The following is an 11,726-nucleotide window of genomic DNA, read 5'->3' as shown; positions in this document are numbered from 1 at the left end:
TATTTCTGGTCATTAAATCATAAAGTTTATCAGCAGGTTTTACATTTGTTCTTCTGGGTTTTGTTTTTAATTATTAGAAAATAATTTGGAGATGAAGATTTTCATTTTTAAAAGTAAGAATTTAGCATTTCTCCCAATTTTGTTCTCACATTTTATAGATAAAATAAACGTTAAATAATGGATTAAATGGGCATATGAATCTGTGAAAATAATTATTTCAGCTCTACAGTGACCTCTGGTGTCCAGGATGGAACCATCTGTATCTGTGAGTACTTTTAATACTTCAAGTACATGTTGGTGCTGATACTTATTTACTTGTACTGCAGTAGTTTTACTCGTGTCTCGTGTTTCTAAATGTTTTAATAACCTTTTTCACGTGACTCTGGCGTCAGACTTTCAGGACTAACTCTGGATTTTATTTTGACAGTTTTAAAGATTTAAACTACTTTTATTTTGGAAAGGTCCGTGTTGCGTAATTTCCCATGGAGGGAATTTAACCCGGAAGAGGGTGTGGCTCTGAGTTGGGAGTTGGCTGGATCAGGAAGCGTCGGAGACCAGGACCAGGACCGAGAGATCCCGGGACCAGAACTCTCAGAACACTCTAACCCAGAGATCAAAGTCCGCAAGCCGGTTCAGACAATTTGTAAAACTTTATTGAGTTTGAAAAGTGAGGCAGTAGCTTCACTCCGTTAGCCGCTAACAGCTAACAGCTAGCCTGCTGCTAACCGGGAAGTTACGGATTCAGGTGAATTCGGGCTCGAGCCGCAGGTGTGTTTTCCTCAGAGGATTCAGACAGGTGAGAACGATCACACAGGTACGCACCTGGTCTATGCTAGCTCTGAGCTCTGCTAACAGGCTAGAAGGCTAACGGGGCGGTGGTCCGCTGTTAGCATCAGGAGTTAACATGCTAACTGCTGATCAGCAACACGTCAGAGTTAATAACTGATCAGTTAATAATAGAGCAATAACTGTTCAACCAGAAAAATATAGAAAATAAACTTTGTAAAGTTATTTTATTCACAGAGATTTAAACACGATGTTCAGCGACACGAGTCCAGGTTTAATCACCGCGTCTGATCAATTCATAATAATATTGATTAATGACTAAATCTTCTTCAGGCTGATAATTAACTGATCAGTGATTGATAAGCCTGTTTTCTGGATCAATAAACAGTGTACACATCAAACCCCGATGTTTCCTGACTGACGAGTCTCTCTGTTAATCAATAAAATCTTTGATCTGTAAATCAGAAGAAAACAACGAAAATATCCATCAGTGAAAACATTGATCAGTCTCTGAGATTTTATTAAAAAATAAAACAACGAAAAGCTTTGATCAGAAAACTGGCACTGATCTGAGATTTTATATTTTCTGTTTCGCTGCGACATCATCCATCATTATCAATAATAGTACTGATCATAGCTCAGCTCAGTTTTACTTGTCAGAATAAAAACGTTCAGTTTATTCAACCTGAGGAACAACAGAACCTTTGTTGGGACTTTTTTCAGCGGCAGATTAACAGACGGCAGCTGCAGGAGACATTCAGTGTTTAACACCTGCTGCCGTTTATTCACAGAAGAAGAAGAAGATGAGTGGAGGAGTGAACAGCATCGAGGCTGTGAAGAAGAAGATTAAAGTCCTGCAGGAGCAGGCGGAGGAAGCGGAGGAGAGAGCAGAGAGACTGCAGAGGGAGGTGGAGAAGGAGAAGAGGAGCAGAGAGGAGGTACACACCAACTGCACACACCTGTACAGGTAACAGAGGAGATACACACACCTGTGCAGGTGGACGAGGGTTTGCTCAGGTTGTGTCAGATACCATGAATACCTGCAGCAGGAATGTCAGGTATGTTACAGGTGAGAACAGGTGTACCCCCCCACCCCACAGGATGGACAGGTGAAACAGAATCTGCAGCTGTTGAGCCTTAAACAAATCTATATTATACATTGATCATATTATTGATCAGTGAATGAATAAGTTCTGAACTGATAGATCAGGCTGATCTATGGAGAAATCAATATCAGTTCATTATTATTGTTGTTCTGTTATCAATCAGTTTCTGAAGCTGAGACAGTCAGTAAGTTCTGCAGTACTGACAGTACTACTACAGTACTGTGCAGTGTGTGGGCTGTACTACAGTGTACTGCAGTATCAGTGTGTATGGGACTGATAAGGTTCAGTCTGTGAGTCGGAGATAAACAGTTTCTCAGAGTGAAAGTTTCTCAGAAACTTTTTCATCCTGACGATGAAACAGAAACAAAAAGAATCAGAATCAAATTAAAAAACTTTATTTATCCTCAGAGAGAGAGAAGAGCAGTTCAACAACATCTCAGAAAACACATCAATAAAAACCTCAAAGAGCAGTAACAGACAAATAAATACTAACATCACAGAGCAGAAATAACCTGGTTTTCAGAGACACTTTAAACATACATGGAAAACTGAGCTGTGGCTTCAGACCTCCTGTTAAGTACCTGAATGTTTACCTGGCCCTGGTGAACCTGACGGTGTCTGTGTCTCTGTGTGTCAGGCGGAGGCCGAGGTGTCGTCTCTGAACCGTCGTCTGCAGCTCAGCGAGGAGAATCTGGACCGAGCTCAGGAGAGACTCGCCACTGCCCTGCACAAACTAGACGAGGTGGAGAAGGCTGCTGATGAGAGCGAGAGGTGAAGGACCTGAGACACGCCATCTCCTCACTGCAGCTTTAAAATGACAACAGAGATCAGGACTGACAGAGCTCTCTCTCTCTCTCCACTTGTCTCTCCTCCACCTGTCTCAGAGGTATGAAGGTGATAGAGAACAGAGCTCTGAAGGACGAGGAGAAGATGGAGCAGTTGGAGGTTCAGCTGAGAGAAGCCAAACAGATCGCAGAGGAGGCCGATCGCAAATATGAGGAGGTCGGAATATTCATCAGTCTGTAACTCTGTCTGTGACTCTGTGTTTGTGACTTTGTCTGTGACTCTATCTGTGTTTGATTGACAGGTGGCTCGTAAACTGGTGATGGTGGAAGGAGAACTGGAACGAGCTGAAGATAGAGCTGAGCAGTCTGAGAGGTTACAACACACACACAACAACAACACACATTTGTAACACACAAACACACGCTGCATGTCTAACAGCTGCTTACAGCATGAAGCTGCTGCTTTGAAACGGCAGGCAGATAGACAGACTGGCAGGCAGGAAGGAAGGAAGGAAGTTCTGACCATATTTGGATGACATATGACATCTCAGTTCATTAGTAAATAAAAACAAACTGGTTTTAAATCAGATTCACTTCATTTATCATCAGGAAACATTTAATCAGACGGTTTTCAGACTGGATCAGATCTCTTGAGGTCTCAGAAAGCCTTTAAATCTTGAATTTGATGAGCTAAAATGTTAAATACTGTCTCTTGTCTTGTGATTTTAGGATCAGAACTTACTGATGTCATAGTAGAATGTATTGATTAAATAAAATCAATCCATCGATCCACCCTGCATATTAATGTGATTGATCAGAAATGATTGGTGACGAACCTGTAAATAAGCGATCAGTAATTTTAGTCCAGATCCTCAGGAGTCATTTCTAAAATCAGTTCAGGGGTCACCTGTGGTTACCTGTGTAACCTGTAGCACAGGTAAACTGATGACCTCAGTATGATGTCACACTGCTTCACTAACGATGCTCTAATCTTACTACATCCATCTTTCTCTTCCTGTCTGTTTCCATGGAAACATGTCTATGTTGCTGCATGTCCTGCTTCCAACATCCTGCTGCCTGTCTACCTGTCTGTCTCTCCACCTGTCCATCCACATGCCTCTCTTATCAGTAAGGTTCGGAGGTTGGAGGAGCAGTTGAGGAATTTCGACCAATCACTGAAGAGCCTGCAGGCGTCTGAGGACAAGGTACTGAGGGTCACCTGACCTCCCACCTGTTGTCAGTCAAACCAGAGGAACTTCTCCTCATGACCTCCAGTGACCTCTGACCTTTGACCTTTAGCTGCTGCTTCAGCTCCTCCTCCTGCTGCTGCTGCCCTCTGCATGACCTTAACCTGTCATACACACACACACCTGACATACACACACACACACCTGGCAGCAGACTCCACAGACTCACCTGACCTGTCCCCTCTGTTTGATGTGACCTTTGACCTGCAGTAAAAGTCGAATGTTGGAGGAGGAGCTGAAAACTGTCTTCACTAGTTCAAAGTCTCTGGAGGCCCAGGCTGAGAAGGTAGGGAGGGTGGAGGGGAGCCAGGAGGGGGGTGGGGTGGGGGTACAGTTGAGTAATAGACCTCTGATCAGCTGATCGTCAGGTAAACAATCATGGGTCATTTCCTGGAATGTGACCTTGCACATAACTGACTGAACCACTGACTCTGACCCCCCCCCCCATCTGTCGTCTCTGTCCTCAGCTCAGACAGCTGAGATCTGTGATGGAGGAGGGACACCTTCAGAGGTGTCCTCACAGCTGATTGGCAGTTGTCTGTGTACCTGGTTCTCTGATTGGTTGTTTTCTCTCTCAGTATTCTCAGAAGGAGGACAGGTATGAAGAAGAAATCAAGAACCTGAGCAGCAAACTCAAGGAGGTGAGACAAATGTTTCTCTCACTTCCTGTCTCTCATCTGCTGACTTCCTGTCACTCACCTGCTGACTTCCTCTTGCTCACCTGTGTTCCAGGCTGAGACCAGAGCAGAGTTTGCTGAGCGTTCAGTGGCCAAACTGGAGAAAACCATCGATGACCTGGAAGGTGAGTTCGGTTCCTCAGGAATTGTGGGAAAAGATAAAACATAAAATCATGTTTAACATCAGAGTTCAAGACATCAAGAGGACGATTTAAGATGATTTAGGACTTATTGATTTCAGGACAGGACTTGTTTACACGTGAATCATGTCCGACCATTTGTTCGTCTGTTTCTGTTTTCAGACGCTCTGACTTCAGCCAGAAACGCTAACATGGAGCTTCAGGCGACTCTGAATCAGACCATGGAGGAACTCAACTCCTGCTGAATGTTCTCCTCCCCTACTGCTCCTCCCCTCCCTCCCCCTTCTCCCCTCCCTCTGCTGCCTGACAGGTTGACGTCAGGGAAATCTGTGGCCAAAACATTCCTATTACTCCTCCTTACACCTGCACTTCCTGCTGCTGAACCTCCCTTCACTGTTGCTCCTCCAACTCCCTCCTGGTGGATGTTGAGGAGGTCAGGGTTAAACTCTGTGGCCAAAACATTCCTCCCCTTCCCCTCCTCCTCCTCTCTTAATGATTCCTGCTTTCACACATTCCTTTTCTGAACCTTTAAGTCACATTTGAAGTGTTGCTTTAATTTCCTCCTGTCTGGCCCTCCTCCTCCTCCTCCTCCTCCTCCTCCTCCTCACCCGCTGATGGTGCCAAGCCCCCTCCTGCCTCCTCCCCTCCCTCCTCCCCCTCAGTATTATGTGAGGGAGGCCAGACAAGGAGCTGCTCAATGTTTTTTTGTCTATAAGGGAGTTTAACAGTGACTTACCCCCCCCCCCCGTTAAGAACTAATTAACTAATTAACAACTAATTAAGCGTTTGTCTGAACGGTTTCTCTTTACTCTAATTAGTTTTTTTGCCACAATAATCAGTGATTGATTGATTGCTTGCTTAGAGCCAACATCCTGTTCGGTAATGATTTATGTTTGTTCCTGGGGGTGTGGTTTAAGATAGCCAATCACAGCGAGGCATTCCACTGCCATGGTAACCCTGGGGCCAATCAGAGACACACCCCCAGTTTTTTTTTTTTCTACAGGTGACCTTTTACCTGATGACATGAATAAAGTTTAGAAATGTTTTTACCTGGAAGCTGGTGATGATGTCATCACTGTGCTGATGTCATCACTGTGCTGATGTCACAGCTCATTGTAATAAAACATGACAGGATTTTATAAAATAAAAGCACCGTCACTGGTATCTAGATCCAACCACAGACTCACTGGGTTCTTATTCATTTTCAGGAAGTTTGAACTCAGCTGTCAGGTGAATGTTAAGCAGTGAAAGTACTAACTACTCGAGTACTTCAGTCAAAGTATGTTTTCATTTAATCTAATTATTTCTGCTCAGAAAACAAATATTTTGTGGAAGAAATCGTTTTTATTTTTCACACATTTGAAAACAAACCTCCACATTCTCTTGTTATATTTGACTTTTGACAGTAAAGTCGCTGTTTAATGACATCACTTCCTGCAGAGCGCTGTAGTTAATCTGCAGACTCAGTCCTGATGCACCAGCACACAGTCACTGCTCAAAGGCAAAAAGGCAGCACTCCACCAGCTTCTTCTGACGTTCAGACTGAAGCTGCCTCATCCAGGAAACTGATCACTTATCAATAATGTTCTGATCAGTGATGATCAGCTGATGATGATGATGTAGCTGCTTCCTGCGCCAGCTTCAGGATCGGCTGCAGCTGCTCGTCTAAGGAGGAGGCGTCGCCATCGTTCCTGATTATCCAATCAAATTTAACGTCTCTGTCCAACCCGCACTCTGACTCTGCATCATCCACACCTGAGAAACAGACAGGTGGCGTCAGACTGAACTCTGAAGGATGTTGGTCATCTGAGGACTCAGGTGTTACCTGCAGTGAAGCTCCACCCCCTCTGTTTCCTGGTTTCCTCTGAACTTTCCACTCTGACACTTCGAGTTTGTCGAGGAAACTCGGACCAGAACCACTCCAGGTCTGACTTCCTCCGTGCGTCACTCACCACCTGACCAATCACAGCACAGCATCACTCACCACCTGACCAATCACAGCATAGCATCACTTACCACCTGACCAATCAGAGAGTGGGATGTGTAGACGTTACTGTCATGGTACTAGTTAGTAAACGTCACGTCAGTTAATCAGCTTTTCCTGCTCCAAACTATCGTCGTTCCATCGGCCTGATATCAGTCCACCTCTGTAGCTAACGTCACCAGGTGGGTGTTAAGGTGAGACAGGTCGTCACCAGGTGTTTTTTTATTTCCACTGAAACTTTGATGATGAAGAGGAAGTTGTGGCGTCAGGAGACGGTGACGTACCCAGACTGGTTGCCGTGCTCCCCTGGTTGCTAGGCGACAGAAGAACCCGGGGTCCCGGTGTCGCCGAGTTTCTCCCCAGCGAATCATGTCGGTCCGGTACCGCTCCTTATACTGACCTGGGCCCAGCAGCTGGTCCAAGTCCAGGCCGTGTTCCTGCAGGAGCGGCAGGACCAGAGCGATGTTACCATGGTGACATGTTGTGTGTGAGTGAGAGAGAGAGAGCAAGTGCAGGGCTCACCTGAGCGTACTGCTGTTTGAGAGGTCCGGACAAACGCAGGACGCAGCAAAGACCCGGACCTAGACTACAGGAGAGGAAACAGGTAAAGACCTTGGATCCAGATCAGGGTCTAGATCAGGGTCCAGCACCGCGGTCCTGCTTCACACAGGGACTCTACGAGATCTGGTTTTAGCTCGTGTTGTGGTCAGAGGTGACTGGTCTCTGAGTCACCTCAACAGATCCAAACCAAAACCAGATCAGCCTGTCGGGTCTCGGGACTCAGGACTCTGGACCAGGATCAGGACCGGACCCTGAACTCTCTGTGCTCCACAAGCTGCCTAGTGATTACTGATTATTGATGGATTATTTATCTCTGGTCTAATCGCAGAGTGACGTCAGTGAATCTATAGATAATCAATAACGTTTTATTTTGGAAAACCACCAGAGTCAAACACCAAAACTCTTGAAGGTTAATAATCGATATCGGTTTATTTACCGGTCCTGGATCAGGTCCGTCACATAATCTTTTCCGGACTTCCGTTTCCCGCTGAAGACTAGAACCAGTTCGGGTTCAGAGATACGGTCCTCCATCTGTCATCAATAACCACCTATTAATACCTGCTGTTGATCGATCAGCTGCTTTATGAACAGCTCCGTGGTCCGACTGTCGGACCACGCCGGACCGGTACCGTAACTGTCAGAAACAGGGAGCCCTTCAAAATAAAACTCTTGTCAGACCGATTGAAACACTGACAGGTGGATCAATCAGGTTAATGATCGGAAATTAGACTAATCAACTATCGATCACTTTACGTGAGAAGTTAGTTTGCGGCAAGAAATAAGAAAATGAAGCGAGTGTCTTTTCTAAAGTCGTGATATATTAGACGCATTACGATAACATGTGACCATCGTCACAATCTGGACTGAACCACTGTTACTAGCGGGCGGGGGGTCACGGAAACGTTACAGTTAATTTGTCATGCTGTTTTTCAAAGTATAAAAAGTTCCCGTTTCCTCCTAAAAAACTAAAGCTCAACAAAAGACAAGAGAAGAAGAAAAACAGAAAAACTGATGGTTTTAATCACTCATTATTTAATGAGACATTTAATTATTTTACATTTTTCATCCACAAAAACAAATTCAGTGATTTAAAGAAAACGTGACTGTTCACAGTTCAAATAATTTATTCAGACTTAAAGTCCGCTTACACGGTTTTTACAGAGCTTTCATCTACACCTGTGGCAGATGAGAACAGATCGTTGGAAGTTGATGAGTTTGGTTTAATTTGGCTCCATGTTGGTTTGATCCAGATCGTCAGGTCTTGAACAACATGGCGGTGTTTGTGAAAGGAGCGAGAGTCTTCAGACCAGGAGCGACTTTATTTCACAAGGTGAGACACGAAACTTCAAATTAAAATTATTAAATATCTGAAAAATAACACAGGCTTTTGATCTGTGCACGGTGACGACACAGAGGAATACAGTCAATCAATAATCAACAATCAATAAAACAAACAATGTGCTACTGATGAAGTTAAAATGTGAAATCATTTATCAAACAGGATTAAAATATAATGTAATGAATGAGTAAATGGACCCTTACTGTAACTTGACCTTTCACCCACTTTCCGTGCCTCCGCGTCACCATGTGCACGCTCACACCAGCACTTCTGTGCACGAGCATTTACTCATGTTAGGATCAGTTTTACAGCATTGGTACTTTTACTGCAGTAAAGGATCTGAGTACTTTTTTACTTCAGTAAAAGTACAAAAGTATCATCAACTTAGTTAAGTATTAAAGTATCAAAGTAATGTAATAAAGTATCAAAGTAAAGTATTAAGTATCTGTGGGATAGAGTTTCATCATCTCATCGCCTCTGACACCTGAAACAACAGGTGAGTTCTCTTGTTTGCTGTCAATTCAAGAACAAATCATCAGTTAATGTTAAATAATAATCAGAGATCAGTCAGTTGATCAGTTGGACGATTGACAAAAAATTATGGTAAGTAAAAATTTAATTTCAGCTTCTATATGTGAAAATGCATCAAAGGTCATTATCTCTCATTATTAATAAATAAGTGTTTGTAATGAATCTGTTTCTTAACAGAGTTCAAATGACACCAGGTGAATAAATTTTAACTGTCACCAAGTCACCGAGTCTCAGGTTGACTGAACTTCAGTTTATTAACTCAACAAAAACATTTTAATCATACAGAAATACAAGCCTTTATTTAATGAAAGACCATAGACCCTGATCTGAAACCTTCTCTGCTCCAGTCCTGGTTCCATGGTTCTGGGGTTCTTCAGTCCGGTCCTCCTCAGGCTGAGTTCTTCCCTCCGGCTGAAGGCGTCATGCTGCCGACAGGAACCTTCAGTAATAGAGTGGCTTTCATTACAGGAGGGGGGACGGGTCTGGGCCGAGCCATGACCACCACCCTGTCACAGCTGGGAGCACAGTGCATCATCGCCAGCAGGTCAGAGGTCACGAGGCTCAAACTCTCTGATCAACAAACATTCAGACTTTTTAAAATCATTATGTTACCTGTCTGTGGTTCAGGAAGTTGGATGTCCTGCAGCAGACTGCCGAGGAGATCAGCAGCCAGACTGGAAACAGGGTGAGGAACCAGAATCAGAACCCAGAGCAGTCTGACCTGGACTGACTTGGTCTGACCCCCTGCCCCCCTTCTTCATGCAGGTCCACGCGGTTCAGTGCGATGTCAGAGATCCTCAGGCCGTCTCTCGCTGTGTCGACCAGATGGAGAGTCTGACAGGACTTCCTGATGTAACACACACACACACATTATGTATGATGTGACATCATCAGGTTCAGTTTGATGTCACGATGTCAGGTGTTTTAACTGTGATGTCATGCAGGTAATCATCAACAACGCAGCAGGAAACTTTGTGTGTCCATCAGAGCGTCTGTCAGCGAACGCCTGGAAGAGCATCACCGACATCGTCCTGAATGGAACGGCCTTCGTCACTCTGGAGCTGGGCAAGAGACTGATCCAGAATCAGAAAGGTCATAGTTCAGGTTTTAGTTTAGGTTTTGGTTTGGACTGGTCAGATAGGCCAAAGGTCACTAAAGGTGAAGTGTGTTGTTTTATTGTTGTGTGTTATTTGTTGTTGTTTCCTGTTGCTTACTGTTGTTCAGGTGCATCTTTCCTGGCCATCACCACCATCTACGCTGAGTCTGGTTCTGGTTTTGTGGTCCCGAGTGCATCAGCGAAGGCTGGAGTCGAGGTGCTCTACAAGTCAGTGCAACCCTTAACCTTTGACCTGTGCAGAGCTGAACAGAGAGGAGACACTGAACCCAGATCAGAATGTCATTAAAACATCAGTGTGATATTGGTCATTTCTGATAGGTGGTTGCCATGGTAACAGTGCTGTTCTGTGTGTCAGGTCTCTGGCTGCAGAGTGGGGGCGCTACGGCCACAGGTTCAACATCATCCAACCTGGACCAATCAAAACCAAGGTACTGCCCACCTAACCACACCTGATGTTCGTTTGTTTACAGTTGTCTGTTGTTGCTTACCTGTTTGTTGTTTGTTGTGTTCAGGGGGCATTCAGCCGGTTGGACCCAACTGGAGCATTTGAGAAGGGGATGCTCGATCGGATCCCGACAGGTCGACTTGGAAAACCAGCAGAGATCGCAAATCTCGCAGCGTACATGAGCAGTGACTATGCCACCTGGATGTCTGGCACTGTGAGTTCACACTGGTCCTGGATCAGAGTTCAGACTGATCTTAAACCAGGTCAGATTGAGCATAAAGTTTAACTCTGGTCCTAGATCAGGGTTCAGTAAATGTCTGTGTGTGTCCAGGTGATTCGATTCGATGGAGGAGAGTACGTGTTGATGGCAGGAGAGTTTAACGAGCTGCGCAAGGTGAGTGTCACATTGAAACCTTTCCCTCAGAAACACAGAGTGAGGATGTTTCAGCTGATCACAGATCAGACAGTTTGAGTTTCAGACTTCACAGAAACATGAGAGAAGCTGCAGAGTTGACTCTGATTGATGATTGATTGGTTCATTCAGTGTTTCTTATCACGTCTCATTGATCTACCGGCAATAAAAACAGAAATGTGTTGATTAATAAAATGAAACTGTTTGTGTTTGTGTGTCAGGTGACTGCAGATCAGTGGAAGGTGATGGAGGCAATGATCAGAAGCACTAAAGGATCCTAAACATTGTCCTCATTGGACCACAAGAATCAATCAGATCACTACCATGTAAACGGTGGGCCCCGCCCATTTGCCCAATGTCATTATGATGTCACAATGAGACCGACCAATGTCTGAGGGAGAATCTTGATATTTCACTAAAAGACTGATTGATCAGCTGATGGAGGAAGGAAAACAAAACACTGTGAGCTTGTAGCTGATGAGGAGGTCATGTGACTGTCTGTACATGCTCAGTGTAAACACAAACAGTTTGATAATAAAAGGACAAAGTTCTCAGATGTTTGAGTTTAATTCAACATGATGTGACAGAGCCGAGGT

At 44.5% G+C, this 11,726-nt stretch overlaps 3 protein-coding genes across 6 annotated transcripts; 2 read left to right on the top strand and 1 right to left on the bottom strand.

Annotated features, from left to right (window-relative positions):
* Window positions 1-495: 495 nt before the first annotated feature.
* On the top strand, window positions 496-5,916 carry LOC108884701 (tropomyosin alpha-3 chain). 4 transcript variants are annotated; one of them, XM_018678747.2, is made up of 9 exons: window positions 496-796; window positions 1,578-1,724; window positions 2,530-2,663; window positions 2,777-2,894; window positions 2,980-3,050; window positions 3,807-3,882; window positions 4,503-4,565; window positions 4,657-4,726; window positions 4,904-5,916. In XM_018678747.2, exons 2-9 carry the CDS (start codon window positions 1,590-1,592, stop codon window positions 4,984-4,986), a joined length of 750 nt encoding a protein of 249 aa, XP_018534263.1. In that variant the 5' UTR covers window positions 496-796; window positions 1,578-1,589; the 3' UTR covers window positions 4,987-5,916. The 4 variants fall into 4 exon arrangements, with proteins under 4 accessions (XP_018534263.1, XP_050931983.1, XP_050931982.1 ...); XM_051076026.1 differs by lacking the exon at window positions 3,807-3,882 and adding an exon at window positions 4,135-4,210 and having other exon boundaries at window positions 497-796; window positions 1,510-1,724; XM_051076025.1 differs by lacking the exon at window positions 3,807-3,882 and adding an exon at window positions 4,135-4,210 and having other exon boundaries at window positions 498-796; window positions 1,581-1,724.
* Window positions 5,917-6,063: 147 nt separating this feature from the next.
* pmvk (phosphomevalonate kinase) lies at window positions 6,064-7,890 on the bottom strand. Its single transcript, XM_018678748.2, has 5 exons — window positions 7,723-7,890; window positions 7,248-7,311; window positions 7,010-7,162; window positions 6,567-6,696; window positions 6,064-6,496 (listed from the first exon to the last, which is right to left on the bottom strand). Exons 1-5 carry the CDS (start codon window positions 7,815-7,817, stop codon window positions 6,333-6,335), a joined length of 606 nt encoding a protein of 201 aa, XP_018534264.1. The 5' UTR covers window positions 7,818-7,890; the 3' UTR covers window positions 6,064-6,332.
* A 646-nt stretch (window positions 7,891-8,536) lies between these two features.
* Window positions 8,537-11,684, top strand: decr1 (2,4-dienoyl CoA reductase 1, mitochondrial). The gene is made up of 10 exons (XM_018678743.2): window positions 8,537-8,616; window positions 9,504-9,700; window positions 9,784-9,841; window positions 9,922-10,008; window positions 10,101-10,248; window positions 10,381-10,480; window positions 10,629-10,701; window positions 10,786-10,932; window positions 11,050-11,112; window positions 11,352-11,684. Exons 1-10 carry the CDS (start codon window positions 8,557-8,559, stop codon window positions 11,409-11,411), a joined length of 993 nt encoding a protein of 330 aa, XP_018534259.1. The 5' UTR covers window positions 8,537-8,556; the 3' UTR covers window positions 11,412-11,684.
* The last annotated feature ends 42 nt before the right edge of the window (window positions 11,685-11,726 follow it).

Source organism: Lates calcarifer, linkage group LG15 (genome assembly GCF_001640805.2).
Source record: "Lates calcarifer isolate ASB-BC8 linkage group LG15, TLL_Latcal_v3, whole genome shotgun sequence".
Classification (NCBI taxonomy): Eukaryota; Metazoa; Chordata; class Actinopteri; family Centropomidae; genus Lates; species Lates calcarifer.
This window is presented reverse-complemented; position numbering and strand designations above follow the sequence as displayed.

What these genes read in the sequence shown, in the direction of transcription:
- pmvk (XM_018678748.2), bottom strand. Translation starts at nt 7,817, where the DNA reads ATGGAGGACCGTATCTCTGAACCCGAACTGGTTCTAGTCTTCAGCGGG. An exon ending in GAGCACGGCAACCAGTCTGG is followed by an intron (nt 6,697 to 7,009) that starts GTACGTCACCGT and finishes GTGATTGGTCAG; the next exon opens with GTGGTGAGTGACGCACGGAG. An exon ending in GGGGTGGAGCTTCACTGCAG is followed by an intron (nt 6,497 to 6,566) that starts GTAACACCTGAG and finishes TCTGTTTCTCAG; the next exon opens with GTGTGGATGATGCAGAGTCA.
- decr1 (XM_018678743.2), top strand. Translation starts at nt 8,557, where the DNA reads ATGGCGGTGTTTGTGAAAGGAGCGAGAGTCTTCAGACCAGGAGCGACT. An exon ending in ACTGATCCAGAATCAGAAAG is followed by an intron (nt 10,249 to 10,380) that starts GTCATAGTTCAG and finishes ACTGTTGTTCAG; the next exon opens with GTGCATCTTTCCTGGCCATC. An exon ending in CCACCTGGATGTCTGGCACT is followed by an intron (nt 10,933 to 11,049) that starts GTGAGTTCACAC and finishes GTGTGTGTCCAG; the next exon opens with GTGATTCGATTCGATGGAGG.
- LOC108884701 (XM_018678747.2), top strand. Translation starts at nt 1,590, where the DNA reads ATGAGTGGAGGAGTGAACAGCATCGAGGCTGTGAAGAAGAAGATTAAA. An exon ending in AGAAGAGGAGCAGAGAGGAG is followed by an intron (nt 1,725 to 2,529) that starts GTACACACCAAC and finishes TCTGTGTGTCAG; the next exon opens with GCGGAGGCCGAGGTGTCGTC. An exon ending in TGCAGGCGTCTGAGGACAAG is followed by an intron (nt 3,883 to 4,502) that starts GTACTGAGGGTC and finishes TTTCTCTCTCAG; the next exon opens with TATTCTCAGAAGGAGGACAG.